At 42.0% G+C, this 14752-nt stretch overlaps 1 protein-coding gene across 1 annotated transcript; it reads left to right on the forward strand.

Annotated features, from left to right (window-relative positions):
• Positions 1 to 271: 271 nt before the first annotated feature.
• Positions 272 to 13882, forward strand: Tcn1 (transcobalamin 1). The gene is made up of 9 exons (XM_090348703.1): positions 272 to 373; positions 3411 to 3596; positions 4429 to 4569; positions 5649 to 5804; positions 7677 to 7867; positions 9994 to 10168; positions 11456 to 11639; positions 13207 to 13325; positions 13698 to 13882. Exons 1-9 carry the CDS (start codon positions 295 to 297, stop codon positions 13757 to 13759), a joined length of 1293 nt encoding a protein of 430 aa, XP_090204829.1. The 5' UTR covers positions 272 to 294; the 3' UTR covers positions 13760 to 13882.
• Positions 13883 to 14752: the final 870 nt, after the last annotated feature.

Genomic DNA, 14752 nt, shown 5'->3' on the forward strand with positions numbered 1-14752 from the left:
GGTTTATACCCATGGAGCTGAAGACAACTAAGACATGGGAATCCAGAGACCTCCCAGACAGGAAACTATGACAAATGATTTCCTCATTTCTCAGTAACCATACCTTTCAAACTTTCTTCCTGATTTAGCGCATTACTTGGACAAAAGCACTTGACCACACCTCCTGATGTTGCACAACATGTGCTCTAGCGACAGAGACTCTGACACCCGGACAGAGTTTTTTTTTACCCACCTCTCAAGCCAAGCCCTCCAGAGCTAGTCCAGGCCTTCATGTTGCCGGACACCAGTGGAGGGATGAAACCAGCATACCAGTTGCCCTTCATGGGGCTTCTATTGTTTTCTCTTATTCCAAGCCAGCTATGCAAGATCTGTGGTAAGGACAGTTTTGAGCTAAAAATTAATTTGGTGGGCTGTAGTCTCCTGAAGGCTATGGACGGGGGCTGTGCAGTCCACTAAGACCCCCAGTTGGTTTTCTACACATCTCTGTGTGGGATGGGAAGGAGATGCGGGTATGATAAGGAAAGCTCCATAACATATGTTCAACAGATTCTCTGTTAACTTGCCTTCTTCCTATATCCTGGATCCTCTCTTACGTAGCATTCCTACCCAGTAACTATTTTAACAATATTTTAAGAGTTCATTTTGAGTGATAGACAATTCCTGGCTCCAAAAAGTTAGCTTTTGATTATGAGATGCAATCTCATAATTAACTTCTAAATAAAGAAATAATGATAAACAATGATAGTTATTCAAACAATGAAGACTGCTCTTTGCATTGCTGAGTTCAGATAGGTGAATTCTACCTCAAGATCTTAAAGTGAGCAGCTGGGTGCTATAATCCTAACTACATAGGAGGCTGAGATCTGAGGAGCACAGTTTGAAGCCAGCCTGGACAAGAAAATCCGTGAGTCTTATCCCAATGAACTACTCAGAAAAGCCAGAAGTGGAGCATTGACTCGGGTGGTAGACACTAGTTTTGAGCACAAAGAAGCTCAGTAACAGTGCTTAAGCCTTGTGTTCAAGCCCTGATACTGCCCCACCCCTGGGGTGGGGAAAAAAAACTAAATTGAGAGAAAAGCAAGCTTGGATCTCATTTAACTTCTTAGTATCTGAATGACTCAGGGTTCCTAACTTTATCTTCATTCTTGAGTGGAGGATAATGACAGGAGAGTGTTAAAGTACTTATCTCTTAAAGTTTTCTACACCTATCAGCTAACATGATTCCTCTCACATAATTCTCTACCTAGACTTGCCCTTTAACCCTGTCCAAAGATGGCTTCTATGATACAGCTTCATTTTGCTAGTACTCTGTAGGTTACAAGAGAAGATGAGTACCACAGAAGACAGACTTGCATTCAAACAGTTAAAAGTACCACATCTGCCAGCTCCATTTTTTTTCTTTCTGGAATGTCATTTCCCCTGCTGGATCCTAAAACTATCTCAATAGAGTCTTTGAAGTTTAGCTCCTTGAACAAAAAATGATTTGTTTTCAGTGGTCAAGGAAGCTGAGGTGCCTGGATGACCAGGAAGTCTGCACCAATGCCAGAAAACCTGCTTAAACACACACACACACACACACACACACACACACACACACACACACACACACACGCTTGCACAAAATCTCAGAGCAACGGCTCACAATTGGCCTTTTGTGTCTGTAAAAGGCCTACAATCATACCATTCAGATCTTTTGCCTGTTTCTTTTACACTGAAGAAAAGTGGACACAGAAAATCACATTTTCACATTTCCTGCATTCTCTAGATTTACTGAGAGAAACCCCAAGTAGCACTAGCGGCAAGAATATACACAGAATTTTACCTTGTATTCATGACTTTTTGTTCCACACCTAGAAGATATTATTATTCAATTTTAGTCAAGCCCAGAAGACAACAGAGGCATGTTGCCTCTCTCCTATATGAAAGTTCAATCAAACGTATAAATATAGGTATAAACATATACAGAGTCATATGGTCATGTTCAGAAACATATTGACTGAAGTGTGTGCATGGGGAGAATTCAAGTGGTACAACTGTTGAATGACTAACTTACAGTCTAATACACTGAATACCAGGAAGCTGGTATTTCAGGTGTAGAGGTGAGAGTTTAAGGAGAGATGAGTAGATGAATGACAGAGGAAGGGATCAGATTGCAGCCCTCATAGTCAATGTCTATCCTATGAAATGAAGAAAACGGATGGGCTGGGTAGGGTTGAGAATGAAAGACAGTGACAGAAGAGGTGTTATTGATCAAGAGCCATCGTACTCATAAACCAGCATGTGGAATGGTAAATTTAAGAGAGAAAGTCACACAACTTATCAACAGCTACAAGTGAAGGAACAAGTAAGCCAACCAAAGCTGACCGAATCTGGGGTGGGGGGGGTCATCATCTTCTCATCACCCTACTAATGTGTGAGCTAATCTGAAGACTGGTAAGATTCTTGGCTACTTCCCCAACTGAAATTTAAATTTAAATTGAGAGGTTATCTTGAATTGTGTTACCTAACTCTCGACATTCTCCTCGAGCACTCTGAGGCTCAGGTCTTGGTCTGTTTTACTTCCACAAATAAAGTAAAAGGAGACTTTCCTCCATGCTTTCCCTGGGTTCGGGGATGGTACAGGCTAAAATTTGAGGTGTCTCTCTTGAAAAGTATACTGCTGCACAATGGCCTTTATACCTATTCAGTGGAAGCCTGGTGTAACATAATGGCTTTGCCTTCATTCGGTCAGCATAACCCAATAGAGTTAGAAAATGATAGAAAGGAACGGAATGGACAAAGTAGAAATGGCCATAGACTGGGAGGCAGAGGACCCGCACCTTCATTTTAGAGATGGAAGTTTGCTTCTCTATGTGGAGCGATACCAGATTCCCCACGCAGGACGAATATTCAGATACACAGGGGCAAGCTTGTGCTCAGCTGTAAAACACAGGGACGCTTCCAATTAGAAGGAATTGGACTTCACTGGAAGGCATAATGTCTGAATGAGTGGAGACTGGAAGAAGCTCCAGACCCAACTCTACATGATTCCACTACCACTGCCATTATTCAACCACCGGAGGTTGAACTAGGTCTGCGCCATAGCTCTGACTATTTTCATGTAACTCTTGTTTCTAGTCCTCACGTTTTCCGTTTGTGTTGCTCACCCATTAGTTCTGCTGTATAAACGGGCTGAGTTCTGTTGTATAAACTGGCTGAATTCACAATGACAGGAGGATACAGGTGACAACTAAGAACATGGATGATTCAGAAGCAGCCATGAGATGACAAAGATTGCAACTGGGTTTAAATCGAGGGTTGGCCTTGAGCTAGTCCTGTTCGTACTGATCCTGTTTTTAATTAAAATAAGGAAGCCACCCATATCCATCTCTTCATCTTATTGTCGTATTTCTTTTCCTCTTCTACCACAGAGGTAAACGAGCGTGTCCAGTTCCATCTGGACCCTCTGTTGGACACAATGATCCAGCCAAAACATACAAATGTGGCCAACTCAGCCAATGTCCTGCTTTCCCTCAGGCTTGCTGGAATACAGAACCAAAACCAAACCATAATCCAAGAGCTCTCCCAACAAGTCAAAAACACTGTGAGAAGGAGAGGTGAGTAACGTAAAGCCCCTGGAAGCATAAAGAAAAGATTTTTCTAACTACAAAGATGGCCTCTAACAAACCTTGAAAGTGCATTCCCAAAGGACTTCTCTTATGGCTATCCTAGTGGTACAAAATTGGAGATGACAGGATGTCTCGAAATGCCAACATGTTCGTCTTGTGTCTTTGGGCCCCTTATAACAATTTTCCTTTCCACAGGCAACAGAGGAAAGCAAAAGAAGATATGCATTCTTATCCATTAGGGCAGTATCATATGTCACCTGAGTTTACAAGTATAGAGGGCTACAAATCACAACTTATAACATCTTAAGACATCTTATAATGTAGCTTGGTGTTTTCCTAGCTACTTGGGAGATGGAGACTGGGTAGATCACAGTTGAAGGCCAGCCTGAATCAAAAGTTCATGAGACCTCCCTCACATCTCAGCCAAAAGAAGCTGAGTGTAGTGGTTCCTACCTGTCAACCCAGCTACGTCTGAGGCATAAATAGGATCAAATTCCAGGCAAGCTCAAGAATAAATGCAGGACCTTAAGTCAAGAAAGAACTGAAAGCCAAAAATACTGGAAATGTGGATCAAGTTGGAGAGCACCTTCCTAGAAAGCATAGATCTTTGAGTTCAAATCCCAATACAAAGAAAGGGAATGAGAGAGGGAAGAAGGGAAGAAGGCAGGGGGGAAGGGAGCAAGAAGAAGGGGGGAAGAGAGAGACGGGGGAGGATCCAATTATAGTACAGAGAGCAGAAACAAAAAAAATAATGTAAGTCACAAGGAAGGCAGAAGGATAAAAATAATTCTTAAGTGTGTACCTTGTAAAATTTTTTCAGGCTTGGATTTAAGTTCAGGACAGCTTGCTCTGATCATACTGGCATTAGGAGCATGTCATACCCATGATGAGCTCTTCATAGTTAACCAACACCTACTTGGCCATCTGGAAAATAAATTTGAAGCTGAATTGGAAAATATGGGTAATAATCAAATGTTGCAACTCTAGACTACCTTATCTTCTTCTGCCCTGAATTAGAACTGTATTGTTTCACCCCAATCTCCTCCTCTTTCTCTCATCTATTTCATTGTATTTTTACATTGTATTTTCCCCTCTTTCAGCATGGATGTTGACTTTTCATCACACTCACAAACACGACACAATTTTTCAGTCCTTCCTGAACTTGGATTTTAGACAAATAATAATTTCACAGAAACAGCTCAACAATAGAGTACATTGTGCTATCGGTGCCAGAGTAGCCGATATAAATATAAAAGCTAAAGATGGCCAAAATCCTTTATCACTAGGAAAAAGAAATTGGTTGGCTCTCGTAGCTGTTAATACAGAGCATTGTATTTTATTTTATTAATTTACTTTATTGCTATTATAGAGATGACACCCAGAGGGATTACAATCAGACTAATCAGGTAATGAGAGCACATTGTCATCTATCCCCTCACTCTCTCCCAGACCCTCCCTCCCATCTCCACCCACAAGTTATATATATGGTTTACTTTCATTAAGGAGTTCCACTTCCGTACTTTTTTACCCTTTTTCCCTAGAGTTCTGTGCCTTCCTCCCAACCCTCCCTACACCATACATAAGGTAAAGAAGACAATTATCATTTTTATCATCATTGCTTTATCTCAACTCCTATCCAGCATTTATGCTATTATGTGTAAAGTCCCTGAAATCCCATCTCTTTTGAAGATACTGCTAATCTAACATTCTTTCAGAGTTTCTATCTTACTGGTGAAAGTTCAATAAGTTTAGAGGTAGAAATCCTAGGTTCTTATCCTTATTATTAGAACAACTGCCTGAATATTGAGATAAGACTGTGATCTCTTTCCCACCAGATCTCCTCAGTTATAAAATGAAAGGCGTGGGAGCCCCTAAGAGCCTTTACATTTCTCAGGCTTGCTGATCTTATGGGCTATCTCTTCTGTCACTTACCTCTCTTTAAAAGTAAACAAGCCAGAATAAAGTGCGTAGATGGCAGGGAAATGCATCACCTCTGCAGCACTTCTGGGAGTAAAGTGTAAATTTTCTTCCCTTTGGCAGAAGAACACGATGGCAATCCACTGACCAACTATTACCAGCTCAGCCTGGACGTCTTGGCCTTGTGTCTGTTCAATGGAACATATTCCACTACCACAGTTGCTAAACTCTTTGCTCCTGAAAATAAAAACTATTATCTTGGTGGCCAGTTCTCTGTAGGTGAGTCATTAAGCCTAATTCGCCCTTGCCTTTTGAATTTTTCACATATAGATATATACATATATATGTTTATTTTATTTATTTTTTGTTGATCATGGTTTATTTTTTCTTTTGCCAGTCCTGGGGCTTGAACTCAGAGACTAAGCACTGTCCTTGGACTTTCTCAAGGCTAGAGCTCCACCACTGAAGCCACAGCACCACTTACAGCTTTGTCTATGTATGTGGTACCGAGGAATCGAACCCAAGTCTTCGTCATGCCAGGCAAGCACTCTACCACTAAGCCAAATTTCTGGCCCCTTTTGAGTTTTTCTTTTAAAATGACTTGAATTTAGCCGGGAAGTGGTGGCTCACACCTGTAATCTTGGCTGCTTAGAAGGCTGAGATCTGAAGATCAGAGTTAGAAGACAGCCTGGGAAGTAAAGTCCGTGAGACTCTTATTGCCAATTAACCACCAGAAAACCAGATATTGTGGCTGAAAGTGGTAAAGCACTAACCTTAAGTGAAAGAGCTCAGGGACAGCATCCTGAATTCAAGTCCCATGATTGACTAAAAAGAGAGAAATGACAATTTTTTTTTCTACCCGCTTTACTCAGAACAGAATTTATTTGGGGAGAATAAGGGGTTATAACTGGCAATTAAGCCTCTTCATAGCTGTATGCCACAACAGAACAGCCTGGCTCCTACCCCAGCTCTTGACATGAATTTGTCCATCTATAAAATAAGGGGAGAAAATGATGCTAAAAGAAGTTACATCTGTACAATCAGTATTGCCACTTGGCCACCATGAATCCAGACACACCGTTCATCTTTCTTCAAGGAATTCAAACTAAATCACCATTCAGTATTTCCATGTAATAGGGAACATATGAGATTTTTTTTCATTCTCCTGTTTCTGTTTAAAAAAAAAGAGGGGCCAGGAGTTTGGCCTAGTGGTTAAAGTGCTTGCCTAGCATGCTTGAAGACCCGGGTTTGATTCCTTGGTACCACATACATAGAAAAAAGCCGGAAGTGGTGGTGAGGCTCAAGTGGTAGAGCTCTAGCCTTGAGAAGGTCCAAGGACAGTGCTCAGGCCCTGAGCTCAAGCCCAGGACTGGCAAAAAAAAAAAAAAAAAAAAAAAAGATAGAAGGCACCATATTAAAGGACAAGAATGAGTCCACTGTGAAGAAAAATATAGAAGTCCAAAAGGGGAAGAAAATTATGAAAGTCCTATTCTCAGGCTAGGAGTTTGGCCTAGTGGTAGAGTGCTTGCCTAGCATGCACAAAGACCCAGGTTCAATTCCTTGGTACACATACATAGAATAAAACCTGGAAGTGGTGCTGTGGCTCAAGTGGTAGAGCTCTAGCCTTGAGAAATGTCCAAGGAGAGTGCTCAGGCCCTGAGTTCAAGCCCCTCAACTGGCCAAAAAAAAAAAAAAGTCCTATTCTCCTTTCTTGTTCTCTTACCTTGTCCACTTCCTGAAAGTTTATTGGGGAAATATTGTTAGATGTTATTTTCTCAAGGACTTTGCAAAGGAGCATACCTTCACTGGTATTTTGTTTGAGTAATTGTCCTCAAATGGGTGTTCTCAATTGCTTTACCAATATGGCTGAAAGAATGAAATAAAAAATGGAAAAATTGAGGCCCATAATGATCTATGTGAGAATGTGTTCTTACGGCCATATGATGAAACATTAAATATGGGGCACATGGCAGCTCCACACGAGGCAGTTCTATTCTCCCACTCACAATTACCAAGACTAACATTCCCATTTTCCCAAATCTGTCCCCCTCTTTTATAGCCCTGAAAATCTGGCCCCTCAGGAAACCATTCAGCCCATGAAAAACCGGGATGTGTAGTCACCCTGTCACCAACATTTTGCTTCCCTGACAGATACTGGGGCCATGGCTGTGCTGGCTTTGACTTGTGTGAGCCAGAGGAGTCTAAAGGAGCAGCCCAAAGCATATGAAGAGGAGCTAGAGAGCATTGAAAATCACATCCGCTCACTGGTAGAAAAGATTCTATCTGAGAAGAAAGAAAATGGTCTCATTGGAAACACGTTTAGTACAGGAGCAGCCATGCAGGTACGTCAGAGTAAAACGGGAGGAGATGGGAGTTGGGAAAGAAAGTATTGCCTTCATCTTTTCTTCTTGGTCTCCCATGATCTTACTCTCTATTATGTGTTTCTTATGCTAATTTGGACTTTGCTTGTGTGACTTCCCCTCTCCTACTTGAAATACAGCCTGGTTTCCTTTAATCTATTTCTTTTTCTGACAGGATTCAAGGGTCTTCAGCTTGTGATGCAAACATCCCAGGACTTGAGCCATGCCCTCAGCTCTTACATTTTTTGTTGGTCATAGGGCTTGAACTCTGGGCCTGGATGCTATCCTTAGGCTCTTCTGCTCAAAGATAGTGTTCTACCCCTTTGAGCCACAGCACCCCTTCTAGTTTTCTGGTGGTTAATTGGAAATGAAAAGTCTCAAGGACTTTCTTGTTGGCTTTGAACTATGATCCTCAGATCCTCAGATCTCAACCTTTTCATATTTATCTTTCTATAGCCAGTGCTTCTATAAAACTTTTCCTATCTCCAGTTTCTTTACAAAATCTGACAATCTACTACCACCCATCTTGTTCTTTCACATGCAATTTCATACTACCATGAGCCATTATGCTATGTGTCCATCATTCTTCCAACCATGTGATCAGTCTTTGGTTGTGGAGGTTTTCAGGACATTTCCAGTATTGAATGCACATTACAACACACTGAAGAAAGGAAGGAACATGTCTGATTGTACAAAGCCAGAAAATGGTATGGATGGGGAATGAGAACTTATCATGACCATGCACATATTTTCTGAAGTCTGGTCTTCATTTAAGTCTGTCCTCATACAATAATTCACTCAAGTCGAAGGGATAGGTGTAAAGAGATATGAAGGAAGGTCTATTGGGGGTGAAATTCACTGAGTGATTATTATGAACATACATTTGCCAGGCTGACATAGGGTGACAGGACTTTCACAGGAGAAAAGACAGCAAATACTGAAAGCCATGTGATCACACAACATTCAGCAGGGCCCACACAGAACTCTTGGGAAAGCTTACAGGACAAAGCTTGTGACATAAGTAGGCATTGAAGGTCATTGGTTTGCCTAAGTCTGAATATAATGAAAAACATGGTTTCCCATCAGTGCTGTACACTGGAATCAGTGGAAGAAGCTCTTAGACAACACTCACCTCTAAACTCCACAGGAGCTAGTTAAGACAGAAATTGAATCTGACTGTGAAGTCCCACAGGTGATATTCTTGTGCCACAGGATTGAGAGCTACTCGCTTATAAGACAGTCTTCAAGACAGTCTTGAATGGGCAACTAGACAACAAGCTAAAAGAAAACAAAAGATAAAAAGGAGGGTGGGAGGTGTGGCTCAGTGGGTAGAGCTCTAGTGAATGAGTGAGTTCATCCAGAAGTGAGTTTGAGTCCTGGTCTTGGAGAAACAAACCAACAGAAGAACATATTCAAGCTCCAAATTGTAGCTTTGTCTTGGTCAGTGTTAACACTCTTCTAACCTTTATGACCTCACAAGTAAGTCTTCATCTCACTGTCTAGACAGCAAACAATTCAATTCTCCATTGCCAATCAATTCAGATCATACATCTCACTCTTGAGACTCAAACGTCTACCATGCTGGCCCAACTTCCTTCTACAGCCCGAGTGTTCTTCCTAAACAAGGAAGAAGTCTCTGGAGATTTCTTTACAATGCAAATATTCTCATAGTGGACAAGCCATGTCTTTACCCCTACTGTAGGCTTTTGCTCATGCTGTTCCCTCTCGGAATACATAGCCCTCTGCCAAAATTCTGTCAAGACTGCCCCAAGGACCACTTTATCCAACAAAGCCTTTCCTTAGCCTCACTATAAATTTAGATAGTTCTCTTAGGACGTTAACCAGACTTATTGAGCACTTCTAACAAGATAGGCATTTTACCAGTGTTGGGATGCATGAACGTGGCAGAAAATGTCAGTTCTTCTTGGGGCCATTGTAGCTTGTGTTAATCAGCCAATTCTCTACCTCTCCACTCTCACTACTTTATAAGCTTCTTAATGTTCCTCCCACATAGTCAATGCCCAATATTTACAGAATTAGTTAGATGGAGCTTTTCCCCTTATTTAAACCATCTCTCATTTTCTCTCCCTCTTTTTGTCTCACGTTAGGCTCTCTTTGTCTCATCACGGTATTATAGTGAAAGGGAATGGAACTGCCAAGAAACTCGGAATACAATACTGGATAAGATTTCCCAGGGAGCATTCAGTGCTCCAGCTGCTGCAGCCCAGATCTTACCCGCTCTGCTAGGAAAGACCTACTTGGACGTGACCAAAGACTCACCTTGTATGTATGGTTTAGTGTAAACACTAAAGGAGAGACTGGCTTGCCTTCCAGCATCATATACCCAAAGCATGTGAGCTGTAAGCATGTTTTGAGACAGTGAGTAGGTAAGCTTCTAAAGAAATCCAAACAGCTTGCAGATACAATTCATTATCTCATCAAGGGTAGATACCAACTGAGGACTTGTTATGAGCATGATGGGCAATATTTTTGGCTCAAACATTGATCATCACATAGGTTTGAGCAAGTGATAACTGACTTTAAAGGGATGTCTTCTCAATTGTTAGATACAGAAAAATCTGAGCAAGATTCCCATTTGTGAGACTCTTATTTCTGATCTCCCATGATCTTATTCACACTTAGTGATCCCTCTGGAATATAAGACATTTGTTTCGATGAAATAGTATTCTAACAAAAAAATCCACATAAATCATTTATTCAAGTAAGTGATTTCATAATGAGGTTAAAGAAAATCTGTTTCCTTCTATTTTGGTTTATTCCTGGTTCTGCTACTTATCGATCAGGGACCTTGAGCAAAAAGGTCTAAGTGTGTGTGTGTGTGTGTGTGTGTGTGTGTGTGTGTGTGTGTGTACTAGCATGGCACACAGCCTGGAAGCCCTATTGGCCTCTTCACTCAAGGCTGGCACTTTACACTTGAGCCACACCTTCACTTTTGGTTTGTTGCTGGATAACTAGAGAGAGGTAAGAGTGTTACCGACTTTCCTGCCTGAGCTGGCTTTAAACTATGATCTTTAGATCTTCTCAGTAACTAGGATTACAGATGTGAGCCACCAGCAAGCAGCAATGTCTAGCCTTTAAATTTTCTAACAAATAAAAACACAAACAACAGCATTTCCTATCATTAGTTAATTTAATAAAGTATCAGATGAAATAATCCACACAAAATTATCAGCACGGTGTCTAGTCTGTAGTATGTTCTCCATAAATGCTAAGACATAAAAAGGAAGGGAAATGGCAAGCCATTAGTGGATTCTGTGCCAAAGTAAAACAACAGGAAAGGCAAATGAAGACCTCATGTGAGAAATAACATTGAGGTGAATAGTGCTTTAAACAGCTGGGAGTCAAGCCAAACACAAGACTCACAAGCCAGTGCGCCTCTGGTAATAGCTACAAGAAACCTGTCGCTTCAGAAATGATATTTGTTCCCTCTTCCAAAACCATCCCTGATAAAAGAAAATAGGCCTTGACTAGAAAATGGATACCTATACAAACTCTGATGCCATTTTTAAAATTACTATCGAATTCTCCCGCTTTTTCTGCCTCTGCCAGGTAACTCTCCCATCTTCATCCCACTGCCTACGCCTGCGGCACCCACACATTCACCTTCACTGATCCCAGTGCTCTACTCCGTGAAGATTAACAAGACCTTCTCCATCAACATCACGGTGCCCAGTGGCTCTGTCTTTCTAGATGTGATGAAGGAAGCTCAGAAGGAGAATGGGACTTTATTTCGGTATGCCTGTGTTATAACCTTACAGTACTGACTGTCTTGGCTAAGAACAGAACCACTCCAGAATAAAAGGACATTTCAAATGCCTCTAGATCAGCACCTCTACTCCCCCACATGTCACAGTGGAGGTGAAAAATCCCATGTGACATCTCTTACCCAACACATGATCCATATCCACCAATGCAGGAACTCCAGGGCTCTCTCCCTTGACTTCAGAGAACTTCTGTTCTCTAGAACAGAAATTTTTAGACTATTTTAGAATGACTGATACCTTAAGTCTCAATTTCTTTCTTAAGAGACTCATGAACATTTTAGTAAATGTTCCTCAGCTTAAAGAGGCCAAATATTAACATTAAGTTAATGACTTTGCTCCTAAAAAAAATATTATTTATGGGGCTGGGAGTTTGGCCTAGTGGTAGAGTGCTTGCCTAGCATGCACGAAGACCGGGGTTCAATTCCTAGGTACCACGAATATAGAAAAAAAAAAGCCAGAAGTGGTGCTGAGGCTCAAGTGGTAGAGTTCTAGCCTTAAAAAAGTCCAAGGACAGTGCTCAAATCCTGAGCTCAAAACCCAGGACTGGCAAAAAAAATATATATATATATATTATTTACTTGGCTCCTCAAATCTAGTTGACATTTGTTCTCTATCTGGTGTATGATGCTATAGAGAAAGTAAAAACAGTTATGTAATATGTATTACGCAGGCTGACTACATAGGATTCTGGGAAAATAAAGAAATATGAATAAGGCTTGTGGAAGACACTATATTACATGTCAACAAATGCAGAAAGAAATGTCAAATTATTCCTCCCTGCTCTTCTTTCCTAAGAGAAAAATCTACTAACTTACAGTTTTTCTAGGACATGAGGTAAACACTTCCTTCTCCTGCTTCAGGATCCTCAGCAGTTACTGGGTAGAGTAAATAAAAGGTCAGCGGCTAACAGCCACTTGTCCCTTTTGGTGGTCAGGTGGGCAGAGACCACCAACATCATGCCTGAAAATTAGCATGGAATGGGAAGCACTTGCCTCAAAACCCCAACGGTGCTTCTAAAATATGCAGCCACCCAGGCCCCAGCATAAATCCAAAAGTCAAGTTGTTCCAGGACAGAGCCAGGACATCCGATTTCTCTCTTTGTCATATTATCAAGTGATGCTTGGGCTTGGATTTAATTTTGGTGGTACTGGAGATTGAACTCACGCCTTGAACTTGCTAGGCGGCCCCTCTGCCATTGGACCCAGGCATCCAGATCCTTTTCCACCATGGGTGGGGTTCAGCTTTATGCCTGGGCTGCCCCAGGACTGTGATCCTCCTTCTTGTACTTTGTACGTCACTAAGGATGACAACCGCTCACCACTGTGCCCAGCCATTCAATGAGATGAAGCCTTGTGAAGTGCTTTTTCCCCTCTCAGGTGGCCACAAATTGTGATCTCCCAGTCTCAGCCTCATAACTTCTCCTAAACGAGAAGTTTAAGCCATAGTGCTCCACTTTAAAGTCTAATAAAAAAAAATCTATAAAGGATTTTCTTCAAAAATTCTAAGTTCTTGCAACTTACTTCCTGTCCCTCGCAGGTTCACAGTGGAACAGAGCGAATGGGGCCCCTATATCACATCTGTTCAGGGCCTACATGCCAATAATAATGACAGAACCTACTGGGCAATTCTGAGTGGGGGCAAGCCACTCAGTCAAGGTAAGGAGGAAATGGGTCAAAAGGATCCACAGGTGTTCACCTGTGCGGGTGTCAGCTTTAAGAATGAATGGCCTGGGCTGGGAGTTTGGCCTAGTGGTTGAAGTGCTTGCCTAGCATGCACAAAGACCCAGGTTCGATTCCTTGGTACCACATACATGCAAAAAAAAGCCGGAAGTGATGCTGAGGCTCAAGTGGGAGAGCTCTAGCCTTGAGAAAGTCCAAGGACAGTGCTCAGGTCCTGAGCTCAGGCCCAGGACTGGCAAAAAAAAAAAAAAAGAATGAATGGCCTTCAATGAGGTTAGGAGATAAGTTATTTATTATCTGGTGATTCCGTGACTGATCATTTGACCTAATTTTCTTTCTCCTTTGCAGGAGTTGGCAACTATGTCGTCCATAAGGGAGATAATTTAGAGGTCCTTTGGAGCAAATACTAATCCTTGGGATATACCTTTTATAGTGAGATCCACACAGAAAATGATCTTGTGTTTTCCTTTTCATTTATTCCAACTCAGTAGGAGACTCAATAATCCCACTCTCTCTCTCTCTCTCTCTCTCTCTCTCTCTCTCTCTCTCTCTCTCTCTCTCTCTCTCTCTCTCTCTCTTTTTCTCTCTCTCCTCTCTTTCTCTCTCTCCCCTCCCTTCCCCTCCCTCCCTCCCTCCCTCCCTCCCTCTGAATGCTCAATAAAATGATCAGCAACTCTACAACAAAGCAGGTCCTGAGTTCATTTGGTGGGAGGAGGAGGGAGGAGGGATGCGGATGTGGAGGCTTCAAATAAAATCTTCTCACTCTCTCTTGTTGCCCCACCTTGGTCACAGCTGGCGTTCTATCAGTTAAACCATCTCCAGCTCTGGCTTTTTGCTGCTTAGTTGGAGATAGGAGTCTCTTGGATTTATCTGGCAAGTCAGGCTTTGAACTTGGATTCTCAAATCTGTCACGTAGCTAGGATTACAGGCATGAGTCATTGGTGCCCAGCTCATTTTTTTAAACAGTTATTACAGGGGATATGATCTCAGGCAGAAGTGAAGTGAAAAGAGATTAGACCCAGTGTCTAATGAGCTGGGGTCACTCAATATGTTTGTATTTCTCTCTGTCCCTGGGTATTGGCTGGACATTTGCTCTCAGCTCTTCACCACATTGGCTCTCCATAAGGAGCTCACAGAGTCACAGCCCTGGTTTTGCCAGAACAAGGAGCAAGAAGGAGAAAGAGAGAGAGAGAAAGAGAGAAGAAATATGGAAGCCATGCCTGTAATCCTAGCTACTCAGGAGGTTGAGATCTGAGGATCATGGTTCAAAGCCAGCCTGGGCAGGAAAGTCTGTGAGACTCTTATCTCCAATTAGCCACCAGAAATTCAGAAGTGGAGCCATGGCTTACGTGTTAGAGCACTGAGCTGAAGTTCTCAGGGACAGGGTCCAGGCGCAGACTTCA

Source organism: Megascapheus bottae, chromosome 16 (assembly GCF_031878675.1).
Source record: "Megascapheus bottae isolate mThoBot1 chromosome 16, mThoBot2.hap1, whole genome shotgun sequence".
Lineage (NCBI taxonomy): Eukaryota > Metazoa > Chordata > Mammalia > Rodentia > Geomyidae > Megascapheus > Megascapheus bottae.